This window comes from Salvelinus namaycush, chromosome 15 (assembly GCF_016432855.1).
Source record: "Salvelinus namaycush isolate Seneca chromosome 15, SaNama_1.0, whole genome shotgun sequence".
Classification (NCBI taxonomy): domain Eukaryota; kingdom Metazoa; phylum Chordata; class Actinopteri; order Salmoniformes; family Salmonidae; genus Salvelinus; species Salvelinus namaycush.
This window is the reverse complement of record NC_052321.1, coordinates 36,518,771-36,537,330: the sequence shown is the minus strand read 5'-3', so window position 1 is coordinate 36,537,330 and position 18,560 is coordinate 36,518,771. Positions and strand designations below refer to the sequence as shown.

The window sequence follows — 18,560 nt, the reverse complement described above, 5'->3', positions numbered from 1 at the left end:
AGCCATCCGTCTGCCCAGCGCCGTCTGAGCCATCCGTCTGCCCAGCGCCGTCTGAGCCATCCGTCTGCCCAGCGCCGTCTGAGCCATCCGTCTGCCCAGCGCCATCTGAGCCATCCGTCTGCCCAGCGCCATCTGAGTCATCCGTCTGCCACGAGCCATTAGAGCCGCCCGTCTGTCCCGAGCCATTAGAGCCGTCCGTCAGTCAGGAGCCGCTAGAGCCGTCCGTCAGTCAGGAGCCGCTAGAGCCGTCCGTCAGTCAGGAGCCGCCAGAGACGCCAGCCAGTCAGGAGCCGCCAGAGACGCCAGCCAGTCAGGAGCCGCCAGAGACGCCAGCCAGTCAGGAGCCGCCAGAGACGCCAGCCAGTCAGGAGCCGCCAGAGACGCCAGCCAGTCAGGAGCCGCCAGAGACGCCAGCCAGTCAGGAGCCGCCAGAGACGCCAGCCAGTCAGGAGCCGCCAGAGACGCCAGCCAGTCAGGAGCCGCCAGAGACGCCAGCCAGTCAGGAGCCGCCAGAGACGCCAGCCAGTCAGGAGCCGCCAGAGACGCCAGCCAGTCAGGAGCCGCCAGAGACGCCAGCCAGTCAGGAGCCGCCAGAGACGCCAGCCAGTCAGGAGCTGCCAGAGACGCCAGCCAGTCAGGAGCTGCCAGAGACGCCCTCCAGTCATGAGCTGCCCTCCAGTCATGAGCTGCCCTCCAGTCATGAGCTGCCCTCCAGTCATGAGCTGCCCTCCAGTCATGAGCTGCCCTCCAGTCATGAGCTGCCACTCAGTCCGGAGCTGCCACTCAGTCCGGAGCTGCCACTCAGTCCGGAGCTGCCACTCAGTCCGGAGCTGCCATTAGTCCGGAGTTGCCCCTCTGTCCTGAGCTACCTCTCTGTCCTGAGCTACCTCTCTGTCCTGAGCTACCTCTCTGTCCTGAGCTACCTCTCTGTCCTGAGCTACCTCTCTGTCCTGAGCTACCTCCTAAATCATGTGGGGGCCTTGGGGAGGATTCTTAGGCCAAGGTCGTGGGCGAGGGTCGCCACTCAAAGGACGCTAAGGAGGGGGACAAAGACAGTGGTGGAGTGGTGTCCTCGTCCTGCGCCGGAGCCGCCACCGCGGACAGATGCCCACCCAGACCCTCCCCTTGAGTTTTAGGGGTGCGCCCGGAGTTCGCACCTTGAGGGGGGGGTTCTGTCACGTTCCTGACCTGTTTTCTGTTGTTTTGTATGTGTTTAGTTGGTCAGGACGTGAGCTGGGTGGGAATTCTATGTTGTGTGTCTAGTTTGTCTGTTTCTATGTCCAGCCTAATATGGTTCTCAATCAGAGGCAGATGGTAATCGTTGTCCCTGATTGAGAATCATATATAGGAGGCTTGTTTTGTGTTGGGATTTTGTGGGTGTTTGTTTCCTGTCTCTGTGATTGTCTGCACCAGATAGGTCTGTGTCGGTTTTTGCACATTTGTTATTTTGTATTGTTGTTTGTAGTGTTTTACTTGTTCTTTATTAAACATGTTTAACACTAGCCGCGCTGCACTTTGGTCCTCTCCTTCACCCCTGGAAGAAAACCGTTACATAAACATTTGTATAATTTAGGAAATCTGTTCCTAAGTATCGCCTCAAATAAAAAAAGAGACATGTCTCAATGTAATCAAGGTATGAAATTATTGTTATTTTCAAATACAATCTCTTTGGGGCTTTGTTTGGGTCAATTTGCAGTGTACAAATTATTATAATGATCTGGCCCCCTGACCATCCACTCCGAGGAAAATTGTTCCGCGACTGAATCTAGTTGCCTACCACTGTCATAGGCCATGTGCAGAATCTATAAATTATGAATCTGAAAAAGCCATGTTTGGTTAAGGTTAGAATTAGCTTTCTCCCTGCTATAGCTATAGATGTAGGATCTTCATTTAATCTCTTTTGTTGGTGAGAATTTTCCTGCACCAGGAAATGCAGATGAGCTTCATGATGTACATAAATTCACTGAAAACCCACACTAACACATGGTTATATTAACAGTATTGCACTTTAACCTAACCACCTATCAAGCATCATTATGGACTAAACGTTCACATCCTGTTTCTGCAGTAATATTTTGTTGCGACAAAACTACTGGTCAAATTACGCTCCCACATCTGTATGCCAGAACATTCCTTTGCCGTGTTTGATCCCTTCCTTTACCACTCCCACCCCTTCCTCTCAACCCTGACCGCTGAACCTGTGGTATGTCCCCAGGCTCGGCTGCTGTCTCCTGACTTTGGGAAGCACCTGCTGGAGGTGGAGGACCTGCTCCAGAAGCATGCTCTGGTGGAGGCTGACATCGCAGTGCAGGCAGAGAGAGTTCACAATGCCAATGCAGCTGCTCTCAAGTTTGCCAATGGAGACAGTAAGTGCAGTCGACTTTCCTATTCATTTAATTGCCCCTCCTTAGCAACTTGTTTTGGACCGTACATCTCATCTTACAAAAGAGGGTAACACTTTACATGATCCTTTTTGCGTATACCTAGATGTTAAGTGTAATCCAAAACATACCTTCATCCGATGACGTGGATGTCGATTCAGGCAGCCCCCCGCACCTCTCTGATTCAGATAGGTTGGATTAAATATGGAAGACACATTTCAGTTGAATGCATTCAGTTGTATACCTGACTAGGTATCCCCCTTTCCGTTTCTTTCCCTTTCTAAAGTATAACCCAAAAGATACCTTTGTGTAAAGTGTTAACCTAAAAGATACAGCACATAATCATGCCAAAAGGTAGCTCTTGTTTTTAAATCAACCCCCATCCTCACCTCCCAGGCTACAAGCCCTGTGACCCCCAGGTGATTAAGGACCGGGTGCAACACTTGGACCTGTGTTACCAGGAGCTGTGTGCACTGGCAGCCCAGCGCCGTGCCCGACTGGAGCAGTCACGACGTCTCTGGAACTTCTTCTGGGAGGTATGTAGGCTACAGAGATAGGCAACTGAAAGGTCTTGCCCTTAAGCAAGGCCCTACTGCAGGGGCGACGCACTGCGGCGGAACCCTGTCCTCCAACCCTCTCCGTGGGTGTTTGTATGTGTGTTTCTCAAGGGGTTTTTGTGATAATTGACTATAAAATATGTCTTATTTTTATGATAAAGAAAAATGCACATTTCAGTGTCTCTGTGATAAATGACTATGGAGTATATCTTATTTGATCTTAGATGGCCGAGCTGGAGAGCTGGATCAAGGAGAAGGAGCACATCTTCTCCTCGCTGGACTACGGCAAGGACCTGACCAGTGTGCTGGCTCTGCAGAGCAAACACAGTGCCTTCGAGGACGAGCTGGGGACCCGCCGTGCCCACTTGCAGGAGATCATGGACGAAGGAGACAACATAATCCAGGCTGGACACTTCGGCACACCACAAGTAGATTTTTCCCCCACGTTGACTGTATTTCTTTTGTTTGTAACTGTCTATATCATGTGTTTATACATGACATGTCTTTAAATGTCTGCACATGGCCACAAATACAATGTGCCCATGGGGACAATAAAGTCATTATTTTGTTTATGTTATCTTAAGGTCGGGGATCGCATGGAGGACGTGAGGAGGCAGTGGCAGCAGTTGGAGGAGCTGGCAGCGTTCAGAAGGCAGAACCTCCAGGACACCCAGAGGTTCTTCCAGTTCCAGGGAGATGCTGATGACCTGAAGCCCTGGCTGCTGGATGCCAAGAGGCAGATGACTAGTGATGAAGTGGGTCACGATGAGTATACCACGCAGAGGCTGCTGAAGAGACACAGAGGCCTAAGGGATGACGTCGCCAAGAACGGAGCCACCATTGACGCTCTGACCAAACAGGTAAATAACTGACTGACCAAATGGCTGGTTCTTGCCTATAAAACTGTTTTACTATACTTTACATAGCTTTACAATTAAGATCTACTAGATTATGTTAGCGTTATGATTTAACCGTTAGTTGTCACATATGTGTATATTTGTTGATATTCATCCAGATTAATCTTACTGTTTTTAATGCTGTTTTTATTGTAAGAGCTCTGATGATTTCCCCAGATTTCCCCAATGTATTTATTACATATGGCTAATAAACCGGAACTTTTTATGACCAGGCGGCGGCGCTACCTGAGGAGCTGCGTCACACGCCGGACATCCAGAGACGTCTGCAGGAAGTCAGAGACCTGTACATGGAGCTGATGTCCCTGTGCGACCTGCGACAGAAGAAGCTGGATGATGCCATGGCCCTGTACATCATCTTCAGCGAGACAGACGCCTGTGAGCTGTGGATGGGCGAGAAGGAGACCTGGCTGGTAGGGCTGGATGTGCCTGAGAAACTAGAGGATTTGGAGGTGGTGCAGAACAGGTACAAACCACAGATATGACGTCATGTCATATTGTTGGGGTACCAGCAATGTTAAACAGTACTTTAACATTTGTATAAATCTGACACCAATCACATCTGTATCAGATCTTTGCAAATGTGCGTGTACCAGTATGCTATGCGGGTTATAGTTGGATTGACTGATGGGGGATTGGTCGCTGCTCTGAATGTAACCTGCTTGCTCTGGTGCATACTGTTTGATTTAGTGCTTACAATTTTTTTCTTCTCAGGTTGAGTATACTTTCTTCAGACATGGCTAACGTCCAGTCACGGGTTGATGATGTCAACAAAGCAGTGAAGCAGCTTGAGGACAGCAGGCACCCTCGTACCAAAGAGGTGAAGGAATGCCAGACGAAACTGAATAAGAGGTGAGACTCATGATGATGTGATGTTCATGTGTAGACGTAGTATATACTCATAGCAAGAAGGACATGTCGTCATTATGATCCACAGACTACAGTAACATTACTATTAACCCTCTCTTCTCTTCCAGGTGGGAGGCCTTCAAGGCCATGTTTGAGGAGAGGAAGCGGAAGGTGGACTCTGCTCTCAGCTACCACAACTATGGCCTGGAGTGTGACGAGACAGAGTCCTGGATTCAAGACAAAACCCGGGTCATCGAATCCACCCAGGAACTGGGCAATGATCTGAACGCTGTCATGACCATCCAGAGGAAACTCTATGGCATGGAGCGCGACCTGGCCGCCATCGGAGACAAGCTCACCTTCCTGCGGAGTGAGGCGGACCAGCTGGCCAAGGATCACCCGGACAACGCTGCAGACATCCTGGCTAGACGAGCCGAGCTGGACGCAGCCTGGGATAACCTGAAGGCCACCCTGAAGGACCGGGAGGTATGTGTGTGCATGCGTGCGTGTGCATCTTTGTGCGTGTGTGTCTGGGTCTACGTCTGTGTCGGGAAACAAGCAGAAAACACATTTATGTTGTGCACTTCTCCATAACAAATGGACTAATAAAGTTGTATTGTAGGACTCTCTGGGAGAGGTGTCCAAGCTGCAGAACTTCCTGCAGGACATGGATGACTTCCAGTCCTGGCTCTTCAAGACCCAGAAGGCCGTGGCGTCCGAGGATATGCCTGAGACTCTGCCCCAAGCAGAGCAGCTGCTGAGCCTCCATGACGCTGTGCATGACGACATGGGCACACACGAGGAGGACTACTACAAGGTTAGTTTCAAGTTGTAAAGTGTAAAGTTTGTTAAGATTTTAAGTAAATCTTACACAAATCCACAACACACAGCTAGAACAGTGGGCATAGTTTTACAAAGAGTTATCAAGGCAGTGACATAAGTATGTGATCCTGTGTGGCTCCGTTAGTAAGATCGTGGTGCTAATGATGCCAGAGTCGTGGGTTGGATTCCTGCTGGGGCCACATATACTGAAATGTATACAGTTACTGCACTGCTTGGATAAAAATGTCTGCTAAATGGCATCTTATGATTACTATTACATTAGGTGAGGGACACGGGCGTGGCGGTGACCCAGGGCCAGCTGGATGACCCTCAATACCAGGAGTTGGACAAGAGGCTGAAGGGTCTGGACCGCGGCTGGGACGAGCTCCACAAGATGTGGGACAGTAGGCAGGGCTTCCTGGACCAGGGCCTGGGCTTCCAGCAGTTCATGAGGGACGCCAAGCAGGTGGAGACCATCCTCAACAACCAGGTAAGATAAACCAATGTTGTGATACCAGGTTGTTATATTGAAAGAAAGCAATTGTTTTCCTTAACCAGGTTTCCATCCAACCTTTTTATGTGAATAAAGTACAGGCTGTCGCAACCTGATGGAAACAGCACATTTTTCGGTAAACTTTCCAAATGTCGACAAAACAAAATACCCGAGACAACGTGGGATCTTTTGTGTTCGTAAGATTAATTATGTGAGAAATAGCGGTGGAAACGCTTTTATGCGCAGGTATTGATAGGGTAGTGCATACGGCCCAGTACATCACTGGGGCCGAGCTCCCTGCCATCCAGGACCTCTATACCAGGCGGTGTCAGAGGAAGGCCCAAAAAATTGTCAAGGACTCCAGCCACCCAAGCCACAGAATGTACTCTCTGCTCCCGCATGGAAAACGGTACCAACCAACAGGACCCTGAACAGCTTCTACCCCCAAGCCATAAGACTTGTAAACAAGACTGCTAAATAGATAATCAAATGGCTACCTGGACTACCTGCATTGACCCTTTTTTGTACTAACTCTCTTGCACTGACTCTATGCACACCCACTTTACCCACACACTCACACAGTAAGTATTCAGACCCTTTGCTATAAGACTCGAAATTTGAGCTCAGGTGCATCCTGTTTCCATTGATCATCGTTGAGAAGTTTCTACAACTTGATTGGAGTCCACCTGTGGTAAATTCAATTGATTGGACATGATTTGGAAAGGCACACATCTGTCTGTATACAGTCCCACAGTTGACAGTGCATGTCAGAGCAAAAACCAAGCCGTGAGGTCGAAGGAATTGTCTGAGAAGCTCTGAGACAGGATTGTGTCGAGGCACAGATCTGGGGAAGGGTACAAAAATGTCTGCAGCATTGAAGGTCCCCAAGAACATAGTGGCCTCCATCCTTCTTAAATGGAAGAGAAGTTTGGAACCACCAAGACTCTTCCTAGAGCTGGCCACCCAGCCAAACTGAGAAATCGGGGGAGAAGGTCCTTGGTCAGGGAGGTGACCAAGAACCCAATGGTCACTCTGACAGAGCTCCAGAGTTCCTCTGTGGAGATTGGAAAACCTTCCAGAAGGACAACCATCTCTGCAGCACTCCACCAGGCCTTTATGGTAGAGTGGCCAGACGGAAGCCACTCTTCAGTAAAAGGCACATGACAGCCCACTTGGAGTTTGCCAAAAGGCACCTAAAGACTCTCTGACCATGAGAAACAAGATTCTTTGGTCTGATGAAACCAAGTTTGAACTCTTTGGACTGAATACCAAGATTCACATCTGGAGGAAACCTGGCACCATCCCTATGGTGAAGCTTGGTGGCAGCATCATGCTGTGGGGATGTTTTTCAGCGGCAGGGACTGGGAGACTAGTCAGGATCAAGGGAAAGGTGAATGGAGCAAAGTACAGAGAGATCCTTGATGAAAACTTGCTCCAGAGCGCCCAGGACCTCAGACTGGGGCGAAGGTTCACCTTCCAACAGGACAACGACCCTAACCACTCAGCCAAGACAACGCAGAAGTGGCTTCGGGACAAGTCTCTGAATGTCCTTGCATAGCCCAGCCAGAGCCCGGACTTAAACACTATCGAACATCAATGGAAAGAGCTGAAAATAGCTGTGCAATTCCCCAAATACAGGTGTGCCAAGCTTGCAGCTTGACTCGAGGCTGTAATCGCTGCCTGTAAATGTGATGTTTAAGTTTTTTATTTTGAATAAATAAACATTTCTTAAAACATGTTTTGCTTTGTCATTATGGGATATTGTGTTTAGATTGATGCGGGGAAAAAACTATTTGATCCGTTTTGGAATAAGGCTGTAACGTAACAAAATGTGTAAAAAGTCAAGGGGTCTGAATACTTTCCGAATGCATTGTATAGTCATGTTACTTTTACTCTTTATTTTTATTCGTTATTCACTGTGTATTTATTCCTCGTGTCACTATTTATATATTTTTATTGTATCATTAACTCAGCATTGTTTGAAATGGACCGGTAAGTAAAAATTTGATTTGAATTTGAATTTGATTTGAATAACATGGCAAGCGATGCCATGTTGTGTTGTCCTCCCAATACGATTTGGGAAAGCACGCCGTTTATTAGGCTACAGATTAAATACGTTTTGAACTTCACAGGGTGGTGAATGTGCAAGGTGACGATAATGCAATAATATATGTCATTTAGCTTTTATCTATTATGTGCATATGAGCTTGATGCCCCTTTCCAATAAATATCGAGAGTCTTATTCTGGTGACATGATGATCGATGCTTGGCTGCCGTTTGACAAATAAAAATAATCTCTCTCTTTTGTCCATAATAATCTCATCAAGTAAGCTATACCCGCACGTGCCAATACCGGAGTGGTCACGCTCGCTATATATATATATATATATATATATATATATATATATATATATATATATATATATATATATATACACTGCTCAAAAAAATAAAGGGAACACTAAAATAACACATCCTAGATCTCAATGAATGAAATATTCTTATTAAATACTTTTTTCTTTACATAGTTGAATGTGCTGACAACAAAATCACACAAAAATTATCAATGGAAATCAAATTTATCAACCCATGGAGGTCTGGATTTGGAGTCACACTCAAAATTAAAGTGGAAAACCACACTACAGGCTGATCCAACTTTGATGTAATGTCCTTAAAACAAGTCAAAATGAGGCTCAGTAGTGTGTGTGGCCTCCACGTGCCTGTATGACCTCCCTACAACGCCTGGGCATGCTCCTGATGAGGTGGCGGATGGTCTCCTGAGGGATCTCCTCCCAGACCTGGACTAAAGCATCCGCCAACTCCTGGACAGTCTGTGGTGCAACGTGGCGTTGGTGGATGGAGCGAGACATGATGTCCCAGATGTGCTCAATTGGATTCAGGTCTGGGGAACGGGCGGGCCAGTCCATAGCATCAATGCCTTCCTCTTGCAGGAACTGCTGACACACTCCAGCCACATGAGGTCTAGCATTGTCTTGCATTAGGAGGAACCCAGGGCCAACCGCACCAGCACATGGTCTCACAAGGGGTCTGAGGATCTCATCTCGGTAACTAATGGCAGTCAGGCTACCTCTGGCGAGCCCATGGAGGGCTGTGCGGCCCCCCAAAGAAATGCCACCCCACACCATGACTGACCCACCGCCAAACCGGTCATGCTGGAGGATGTTGCAGGCAGCAGAACGTTCTCCACGGCGTCTCCAGACTGTCACGTCTGTCACATGTGCTCAGTGTGAACCTGCTTTCATCTGTGAAGAGCACAGGGCGCCAGTGGCGAATTTGCCAATCTTGGTGTTCTCTGGCAAATGCCAAACGTCCTGCACGGTGTTGGGCTGTAAGCACAACCCCCACCTGTGGACGTCGGGCCCTCATACCACCCTCATGGAGTCTGTTTCTGACCGTTTGAGCAGACACATGCACATTTGTGGCCTGCTGGAGGTCATTTTGCAGGACTCTGGCAGTGCTCCTTCTGCTCCTTCTTGCACAAAGGCGGAGGTAGTGGTCCTGCTGCTGGGTTGTTGCCCTCCTACGGCCTCCTCCACGTCTCCTGATGTACTGGCCTGTCTCCTGGTAGCGCCTCCATGCTCTGGACACTACGCTGACAGACACAGCAAACCTTCTTGTCACAGCTCGCATTGATGTGCCATCCTGGATGAGCTGCACTACCTGAGCCACTTGTGTGGGTTGTAGACTCCGTCTCATGCTACCACTAGAGTGAAAGCACAGTCAAAAGTGACCAAAACATCAGCCAGGAAGCATAGGAACTGAGAAGTGGTCTGTGGTCACCACCAGCAGAACCACTCCTTTATTGGGGGTGTCTTGCTAATTGCCTATAATTTCCACCTGTTGTCTATTCCATTTACACAACAGCATGTGAAATTTATTGTCAATCAGTGTTGCTTCCTAAGTGGACAGTTTGATTTCACAGAAGTGTGATTGACTTGGAGTTACATTGTGTTGTTTAAGTGTTCCCTTTATTTTTTTGAGCTGGGTAGATATATTTAAAAAAATGTGACGTCAGTAGAGTTGAAAATGTGATGGAAACCCATTTAAGTTGTTTATTTCATTCGGTACATGGAAATTGAACTGCAAAAGTTATTTTTTATGTGCACTACGTCATCACGCACAGCCGTTTTGTCCACAAGTGAATTTGATGGAAATACATCTCTGGTGGGAAAATACGCATATTGTTTCATGTGGATTATAGAATATTCGCATGAAAATCTGTCGCCAATTGGATGGAAACCTAGCTGAAAAAAGCGAAATAAAGGTTTACATACGTATGAAGATAAACAAATAATGTTGTGATTTTCCCTTTACTACAGTATCACATTTCCCTGTTGTTTTTGTATTGTGTTTTTACTGTGGGTTTTACTGTGAATGCTGGAGTGAGTAGGATTTTCGATGTATTCATCACACATGGCAAATAAAGTGAACATTTAAATATGGAATATGAATAGAGTTAAAAACCCAATGAAAATCGAAAACTGTAAAGCAGAAAGGGAACTATTTGACGGTTGCTGAGCTATGTTTGTGACTGTGGAGAGTCAATAATAAAGTGAAAACTCGAAACGTGGAATATGAATAGAGTTAAAAACCCAATGAAAATTGAAAAATGTAACGCAGAAAGTGAACAATTTGAAGGGTGCTGTGCTATGTTTGTGAGTGGGGTGGGTCAAGAGTACATTGATGTAGTTTATCTTCTGTTAGTCAGCACCTAACGTAATGGTTGTGGATTCTTTATTTCTTTACTTCAGGAGTACACTCTGGCCCACACGGACAAGCCTGACACCCTGGACGGAGCAGAGCAGGCCCTGAAGAGGCACGAGGACTTCGTCTGCACCATGGACGCCAACATGGAGAAGATCGCCAGCATGCTGGAGGGGGGACAGAGATTGGTTGACAGGGGGAACCTCTACTCCCCCAGGATCCAAGATAAGATGGACCTAATCCAGGACAGGTTAGTCTTGGATCTTTTTCTGGTCTCATATTTGCTTAATTAAAATTTAAAAATTTAAAAACACCCAAAGGACATCAGCTTTCTTTGAAAAGACGTAAAAAACTTCTTAGTTTATGAACTATAAATTAATACAAATGGCTCTCTTTTATACAATTAATTCTAATGTCAGCCATGGGTTTATAAGAGGATCTGTCTGTACATATTGTAATGAACTTCCACAGAGAAAATCTCTACTCTACATTATCTGACCTATTGACCTTTACTTGTTTCGTCTGTTCCCTCAGTAATGAGTGTTAATCACATACTGTAGTTCAGCTAGCTATTATCCTGCCACTTTGAGGAGCATGAAACGCATAGCGTGTGTCCCAAATGGCACCCCATTCCCTTCATAGTGCAGTACTTCCTACGTAGAGCCCGATGTGTCCTGGCTAAAACTAGTGCACTATAAAGAGAATGGGGTGCCATTTGGGACGTAGACATACTGTACAGTAGTTCAGCTTGCTATTAGCCTGCCATTCTAAGTCAGCTAGGTCAGCAATACATAATTAGTGTTAACATTGGTCTAGTGGAGAGGGGGAGAGGCGAGGGAGGGAGCTCCTTTTCCCATTAACACACGCCATTATAATCCCATCCGGCTTCACTCTACTCTGCTGGGAGGGAGACGGTTGGAGGGCGCCGGGTGCCTGCTATGATGGGTATTGATCGCAGAGAGAGTGTTCTTCAACCCAGAGGAGGTAGTGATAGCTATACTGAGAGATCAGGAGGGGTGGGGGGCTGTGGAAGGTCTTTAGTAAAGACTCTTTACTGTGTGGCACTGGGGCTGGAACTGGAAAGGTTCAGTAGAGGGGATTGCATGTGTTGTTTACACCCTACCATCAGTCTCTGTTGTGGGGACCTGGGTCATGTTCATTAGGCACCAAACGGAGAAAAATGGACTGAAACAGGGAGGGACTCAAATAAGAGATGCTCGTTTTAGTTGTCTTTTCAAAATGTTTTCGTTGCGTGCCCTAATATGAACACGACCGTGGCGATATGGGACTGAGTCTAACGTGTTGTTCTGTTGTGTCTGTGTGTTTCGATCTGCAGGTACCACAAGAACAGAGGCAAAGCCAACGACATTACAGGGGTACTCAAGGATAACCGTGATCTTCAACACTTCCTGCAAAACACACAGGATGTAAGATATTTTATTCATTTTTTGGTAACACATCACAGCAAATGTGTTCCTGTCTTACTTCTTACTACTGTTCTTGTCTGCGCTGAGTCTGTGTTGATCTCCGTCTCTCTATCCTCCACCTCGCCACTCCCTCTCTCTATCCTCTCCACTCCCTCGTTCCATCCTCTCCCTCTCCACTCCCTCTCCCCATCCTCTCCGTTTCCACTCCCTCGTTCCATCCTCTCCCTCTCCACTCCCTCTCCCCATCCTCTCCGTCTCCATTCCCTTGTTCCATCCGCTCCCTCTCCACTCCCTCTCTCCATCCTCTCCGTTTCCACTCCCTCGTTCCATCCTCTCCCTCTCCACTCCCTCTCCCCATCCTCTCCGTCTCCATTCCCTCGTTCCATCCGCTCCCTCTCCACTCCCTCTCCCCATCCTCTCCGTCTCCATTCCCTCGTTCCATCCGCTCCCTCTCCACTCCCTCTCCCCACCCTCTCCGTCTCCATTCCCTCGTTCCATCCTCTCCCTCTCCACTCCCTCTCCCCATCCTCTCCCTCTCCACTCCCTCGTTCCATCCGCTCCCTCTCCATTCCCTCGTTCCATCCTCTCCCTCTCCACTCCCTCTCTCCATCCTCTCAACTATCCTTTCTCAATCCGCCTCTCACCTCCATCTCCTCACCCCTCCATCCTCTCCTCTCCCCCTCTCAATCCCTCTGTCCATCCTCCTCCTCTCCCCCTCCTCTCCATACCCTCTGTCCTCTCCCTCTCTTCAGCTCACTCTGTGGATAAACGAGAAGATGTTGACGGCTCAGGACGTGTCGTATGACGGGGACAGGAACATTCACACCAAGTGGAAGAAGCATCAGGCCTTCATGGCTGAGCTGTCCTCCAACAAAGACTGGCTGAACAAAATAGACCAGGTGTGTGTGTGTGGATGCATGCGTGTGTGTGTGTGCAAGGTGCAAAGTGACATAGCTACACTGAGCTGTCAGAGCCTGTACGCTCGCTCCACTACAGTATCAGTTTCTATGTGTCCTTGTGGTCACATCCTTGCTATATGCCACATGGTGTAATAAGTAAGAATATTGTCCATGTGACGTTTAACATCAACCCTGCTCTTCGCAAAGGCATCTAGCTTAACTGTCTTCTGTTTCTGTTCACTTAACATTATGATTTTGGATTGAAATAATAATATACAAAGTCATTCGCCTTGCCCCGAGCCAGAATGTCCCAAAAGGCATGATCTTCTGTTTGTGGATCGTGAGGCAGCTTAATGTACAAGTACACCCACTGGACATGACGCGAGTCTATCCCAGTAATCATATAGCCTACTTGAATTATTCCTGGTGTACATCCCATCCATATTACTTATCATACATGTGCCACAGGCGCTGATGGATCATATAACAAGTATGAACGTTTCCCCTGTGACCGTCCCTTCTTCTCCTCCACAGGAGGGCCAGGAGCTGATGGATGCCAAACCTGAGTTCGAGCCCATCGTGACCGAGCGTCTGGCGAAGCTGCATGAGCTGTGGGACAAGCTAGAGTCCACTGCCGAGAACAAGGCCCGTCTGCTGTTTGATGCTAACCGTTCCGAGCTTTTTGACCAGAGTCTGGCCGACATAAAGAAGTGGCTGGCTGAGCTTCAGAAGGAGCTACAGGGAGACGACGAGGTCAAGGACCTCACAAACGCTAACATCCTGCTCAAGAAGCACCAGGTGTGTGTGTGGAGGGGTGTGTCTGTCTAATGTTACTCCCCCAGTTTCGGAGGTTGATCGAACAATAGCACTCTAGACTCCGGACCATAAGCCGGAGAGTTCCAATCTTCTTGGTGAGAAAAAATCAGTTCTGCCTCCAGTCTGCCCAGCCACTAGTTTAACCCCCCCCCCCCCTCCAGCAAACAGAGAACCAGGTGCGTGACCGTGCGCAGGAGCTGGAAGAGCTCCAGAAGGCTGTCGAGAAGCACGGAGGCCTAGCCGGGAGCAGGGAGGACCAGTTTGAGACTGAGCAGCAAGCTATCCAGATGGACTTCCAGCAGCTCCTCAACCCCCTGTCCCAGCGCAGGGGCAAGCTGGAGGCAGCCAAGGCCGTGCACCAGTTCTACAGGGACCTGGCTGATGAGATTGTGAGGATGCCTTTCAGCTTATCATCAGCACCATTACAGTGTTGTTGTTTCCATCTGAAACGTGTCAGAATGCTTCCTCAGAGAAATGCTGACATGAACGCTATGTGTTTCACTGTTCTGTTCTCGCTCCTTTTCTCTCTCTATCGTAGCTCTGGGTCGAGGAGAGGTTGCCCCTTGCGATGTCAGATGAACATGGCAACAATCTCCAAGCAGGCCAAATGCTGTTGAAGAAGAACCAGACGTTACAGAGGGAGATCGAGGGTCACCAGCCCCGGATGGATGAGGTGTTGGAGCGTGGCCGGAGGATGGCATCGGCCGCGACAGAGGCGGGCGGGCCGGAGGCTGAGCGTATTGGACAGCAGGTGTGCACATGCTCACGATTGCACGTGCACACGCCCGTACACACTTCTTGTTTTCTACCCCGTGTCCCTTATCCTCACCCTCTGTTCCTTCCACCTCTTCCCATTTTTGCTTGTTTTCAATGGTTTGTTTTTGAAATGGTTTGTTACTGATACTGTTTTTGTTATATATTGTGTCCCTGACTCCAGGTGAAGGAGCTGGAGGAGGTGTGGTCTCGGCTGCAGGATGAGATGGCTAAGAGGAGAGACAGGCTGAACGGATCTAACCTGGCCCAACAGTACTATAATGACGCTGATGAAGCTGAGGCCTGGATAGGAGAGGAGGAGCTATACATGATCACTGATGAGAAAGCCAAGGTAAGGAGGTGAGGGGAGGAGAGGAAAGGGGAGGAGAGATGAGATTTGAATAGAAGAGCAGGAACTCTACATGATTGCTGATGAGAAGGCCAAGGCATTGCACTCCAAATATATTTACAACTATCAAGTTGATCTTATGGACTGTCGGTCCTTGCAACCATAGCTCCACTGGTGAATCGAGAGTGGTGACATTTATCCAATCCCATCCCTCATAGTAAACCAAGCGGTGGGGCTGCTGTTTGGCTGAAAAAACATATAAAAGATTGTGGCTTTCAAGTGTTCATTTCTCCCCCCCCTCCACCTCTCTTAAGGATGAGCGGGGTGCCATGTTGATGTTGAAGCGTCACCTGATCATGAAGGAGGCTGTAGATGACTACTCAGACGCCATCCAGAAGCTGGCTGACCGCGCACAGAAGATGCTCAACGAGGACCACCCTGATGGGTGAGTGGAACCTAGATATTTAGGGTTCAGTCAGCTTACCTTGGGTACTACAGTATAGCTATCACTACCTCCTATGTAGGCCTCAGACTATGCAAGACTATGTTGCATACATGTGGAGAATCCTCCCTTTTTCAAATTGGTCTCTTGTTCCTCACTGTGTAACAGTATTGAGAGTGATGGGTGTGGTTGCGATTGGGTCCCTTACCACACAAAGATCAGACAGCTATGATACATCTTGATGCATGGTGATGACTTGTCTCATCTTGTCAGTCACTCGCTCTTTCTCTCCCTCCCTCTCCTTTCCTCCCTCCCGATAGTGAGTCTGTCATCCGTCGTCAGGGCCAGGTAGATAAGCAGTACGCTGGTCTGAAGGACCTGGCAGAGGACCGCAGGAGGAAGCTGGACCATGTCTATCATCACTTCCTGCTGAGCCGAGAGGTGGAGGATCTGGAGCACTGGATCGCTGAGAGGGATGTGGTGGCCTCCTCCCAGGAGATGGGACAGGACCTGGACCATGTCACGGTGAGGGTGGAATACATACCAAATACAGAGGCCAGGGATTCTCAGTCTAGGACCTCTGGAGGGTTTCTATGAGCTTCCATGGGGTTCTTGGAAAAGCGGGGGGGGAGGGGGACGATCGAGTTAATGGAACATTCTAGGCGGCTGAAGGGATAGAGAATGGTCCAAGCACGAATGTGAAGTTACACCTTGTATTGGGTTCTCTCTGTAATGTTCTGTATTGTTATGGAGTATATCCAAGCTTGAGAGCTCTTATGATTGAGCTCTCGTATTTTTAAAACTATTTCCTTTGTCATTTCCCTCCCCAAATCTAAACCGTCCAGATCCTGAGGGACAAGTTCCGTGACTTTGCCCGGGAGACAGGGACGGTGGGGCAGGAGCGTGTAGACTATGTAAATCAGACCATAGACGAACTGATTGAGGCGGGCCACACAGAGGCTTCTGCCATGGCCGAGTGGAAGGACAGCGTCAATGAGAGCTGGGCTGACCTACTGGAACTCATAGACACCCGCGCTCAGCTCCTACAAGCCTCATATGACCTGCTCAAGTGAGTCTGGACACAATTGGTTGGCAAATAGTCCATTAATGCCACTAACTGTTTTTGACTTTGTATGCCTAGGCTCAAACACACAAGACAAACACACAAGGCAAACACAAGACAATAATTTGTCATTTTTTCAGACAGTGAAGACGTTTCATTTTTCCTTTCATAGACGGTTGAGATCTGACTTCTGACAGATTACAGTTGTATACTACAATAGTGGTACAGTGAGTGCTCAGCTGTAACAGAATGCCCTGGTGGTTCTCAGGTACTTCGATGATGGGAAGGAGCTGGTGGCTCAGATCCAGGAGAAACATAATGAGATTCCTGCTGACCTGGGAGAAGACTTCAGCAAGGCAGATACCTTCCACCGCATGCACGCCACCTTCGAGAGGGACATCAGCGCCCTGGGAAAACAGGTACACCTTAACCCCCTACTACCTGGGAAGCTACCTTGAGAGGTCGACGGGAGAGGCAGCGTTAAGATATTAAGAGGTGTTATGCTGACTTAGAGATGGCGATAGTGTACAGCCATGTAGATTTCAAGTTATATCAAGGTGAGTAGTTGTAAGACAGAATTTGTTTTTGTATGCCTTGTTGGCCTCCCTGTAACAACACATTGCAATAACACTGAACGCCAGTCGTGATTGGAGTCGCTCGAATCCGTCTCGAAGGACGACAAAGAAAATATGGGAAATGGGATTGAAAGTCTTCTACATCGAGGGTGTCGTGGTTCATTTCTGTATTATCAAATGAGGAGAGACAAACTCATCACGCAAGTCAGAGTTATACTTTAACCAAATCTTTATTCACTTATTAATAAGGAAAGCATGTCACACCACACACACACAAGTGAATGATGTGAGTGCTCTGCAGTTACGATGGCTCGTCGACGAACCACTCTTAGATGATTCATTGAGAGCCCCGACACAAAGGATACAAAGATCTTTTAAATGGCAAGATACACCCGCTTAGTCTACATGACAAACAACAGATGTGTGGAATGGGTCACAATGGGTCACAAAGTTCGTATGAAAGAAATTAATAATTCACAGCAGACAGTATCAGCTGTAAAGACTGTTCTCTTTGTTTGGAAACCAGGGTCTGGCCCCAAAAACAAGGTTCCCCTCATCATTATCCACACTTGAGCCATCTCCACCCTGGTACCAACCAGTACACAAACACCAACTCATGCTATGGAATGCGGTCTGGGTTTTATCACCAAAGGCATTGTGAATCCACTGTGAGCATTAAGCCCCCAGAGGCCCAACTCAGGAGACTACGCACAGATGAGAGTGTTCTAAGAACCGTATTCTATTACATAAAACAACCATTTGATGCAATAACAGTATTATAACATCATCTTGTAATGTTGCTCTCACATAGTCACCACCATAGAGATTCTATATCTAAGTTCACCACCTCAACCTACCTCCTTCTCCACCACCAGGTGCAGCAATTCCAGGAGACAGCGGTCCGTCTGCATGCCCAGTACGCTGGGGACCAGGCTGTGGAGATCCAGACCCAGGAGAAGGAGGTGGTGGAGGCCTGGAAAGCCTTGCTGGATGCCTGTGACGGCCGCAGGAAACGCCTGGAGGAGACAGCTGATAAGTTCCGCTTCTTCACCATGGTTCGAGACCTCATGGCATGGATGGAGAGCACCATACAACAGATAGAGACACAGGAGAAACCACGGTAATCTCATGTGACAGACTGTTAACATAAATGCTAGCTAGCTAGTGCAGGCGAAACTTGGTTCTGGGTTCTGAGTTTAAGGTGAACAGGACAGGGGAGGAAAGGGGGTCCCATGGCTCTGTTGGTTGGAGCCAGGTATTTGCAACAACAGTTGTGGGTTTAATTGTCACAAGGTGTATACCACACATCCTGAATATATGCAGAGAAAAACATCTTCAAAATGACTAAACAACAGGGAACGGAGGAGAGAGTGGACTGGGGATACGGAGGGGTGAGGGGATGCGGGGAGAAAGGAAGGGTGAGGGATGGAGGAATAGAGGATGAGAGATAGAGGATAAAGCGATAAAGCTAGACGATCACATGTTGTTTCTACCT

General features: G+C 48.1%; 1 protein-coding gene across 1 annotated transcript in view; it reads left to right on the top strand.

Annotated features, from left to right (window-relative positions):
* LOC120060485 (spectrin beta chain, erythrocytic-like) overlaps nucleotides 1–18,560 on the top strand; it is a 54,460-nt gene that overhangs the window by 29,608 nt on the left and 6,292 nt on the right. The window contains exons 13-33 of the mRNA XM_039009837.1: nucleotides 2,216–2,366; nucleotides 2,778–2,917; nucleotides 3,163–3,366; nucleotides 3,523–3,798; nucleotides 4,068–4,318; nucleotides 4,567–4,704; nucleotides 4,830–5,187; nucleotides 5,324–5,518; nucleotides 5,807–6,013; nucleotides 10,789–10,991; nucleotides 12,078–12,168; nucleotides 12,921–13,067; nucleotides 13,602–13,865; nucleotides 14,045–14,272; nucleotides 14,422–14,634; nucleotides 14,821–14,988; nucleotides 15,300–15,430; nucleotides 15,748–15,952; nucleotides 16,273–16,496; nucleotides 16,759–16,909; nucleotides 17,941–18,185. Of these exons, the coding sequence (XP_038865765.1) occupies nucleotides 2,216–2,366; nucleotides 2,778–2,917; nucleotides 3,163–3,366; nucleotides 3,523–3,798; nucleotides 4,068–4,318; nucleotides 4,567–4,704; nucleotides 4,830–5,187; nucleotides 5,324–5,518; nucleotides 5,807–6,013; nucleotides 10,789–10,991; nucleotides 12,078–12,168; nucleotides 12,921–13,067; nucleotides 13,602–13,865; nucleotides 14,045–14,272; nucleotides 14,422–14,634; nucleotides 14,821–14,988; nucleotides 15,300–15,430; nucleotides 15,748–15,952; nucleotides 16,273–16,496; nucleotides 16,759–16,909; nucleotides 17,941–18,185 (4,190 nt within the window). The remainder of the gene's footprint in view (nucleotides 1–2,215; nucleotides 2,367–2,777; nucleotides 2,918–3,162; nucleotides 3,367–3,522; nucleotides 3,799–4,067; nucleotides 4,319–4,566; nucleotides 4,705–4,829; nucleotides 5,188–5,323; nucleotides 5,519–5,806; nucleotides 6,014–10,788; nucleotides 10,992–12,077; nucleotides 12,169–12,920; nucleotides 13,068–13,601; nucleotides 13,866–14,044; nucleotides 14,273–14,421; nucleotides 14,635–14,820; nucleotides 14,989–15,299; nucleotides 15,431–15,747; nucleotides 15,953–16,272; nucleotides 16,497–16,758; nucleotides 16,910–17,940; nucleotides 18,186–18,560) is intronic.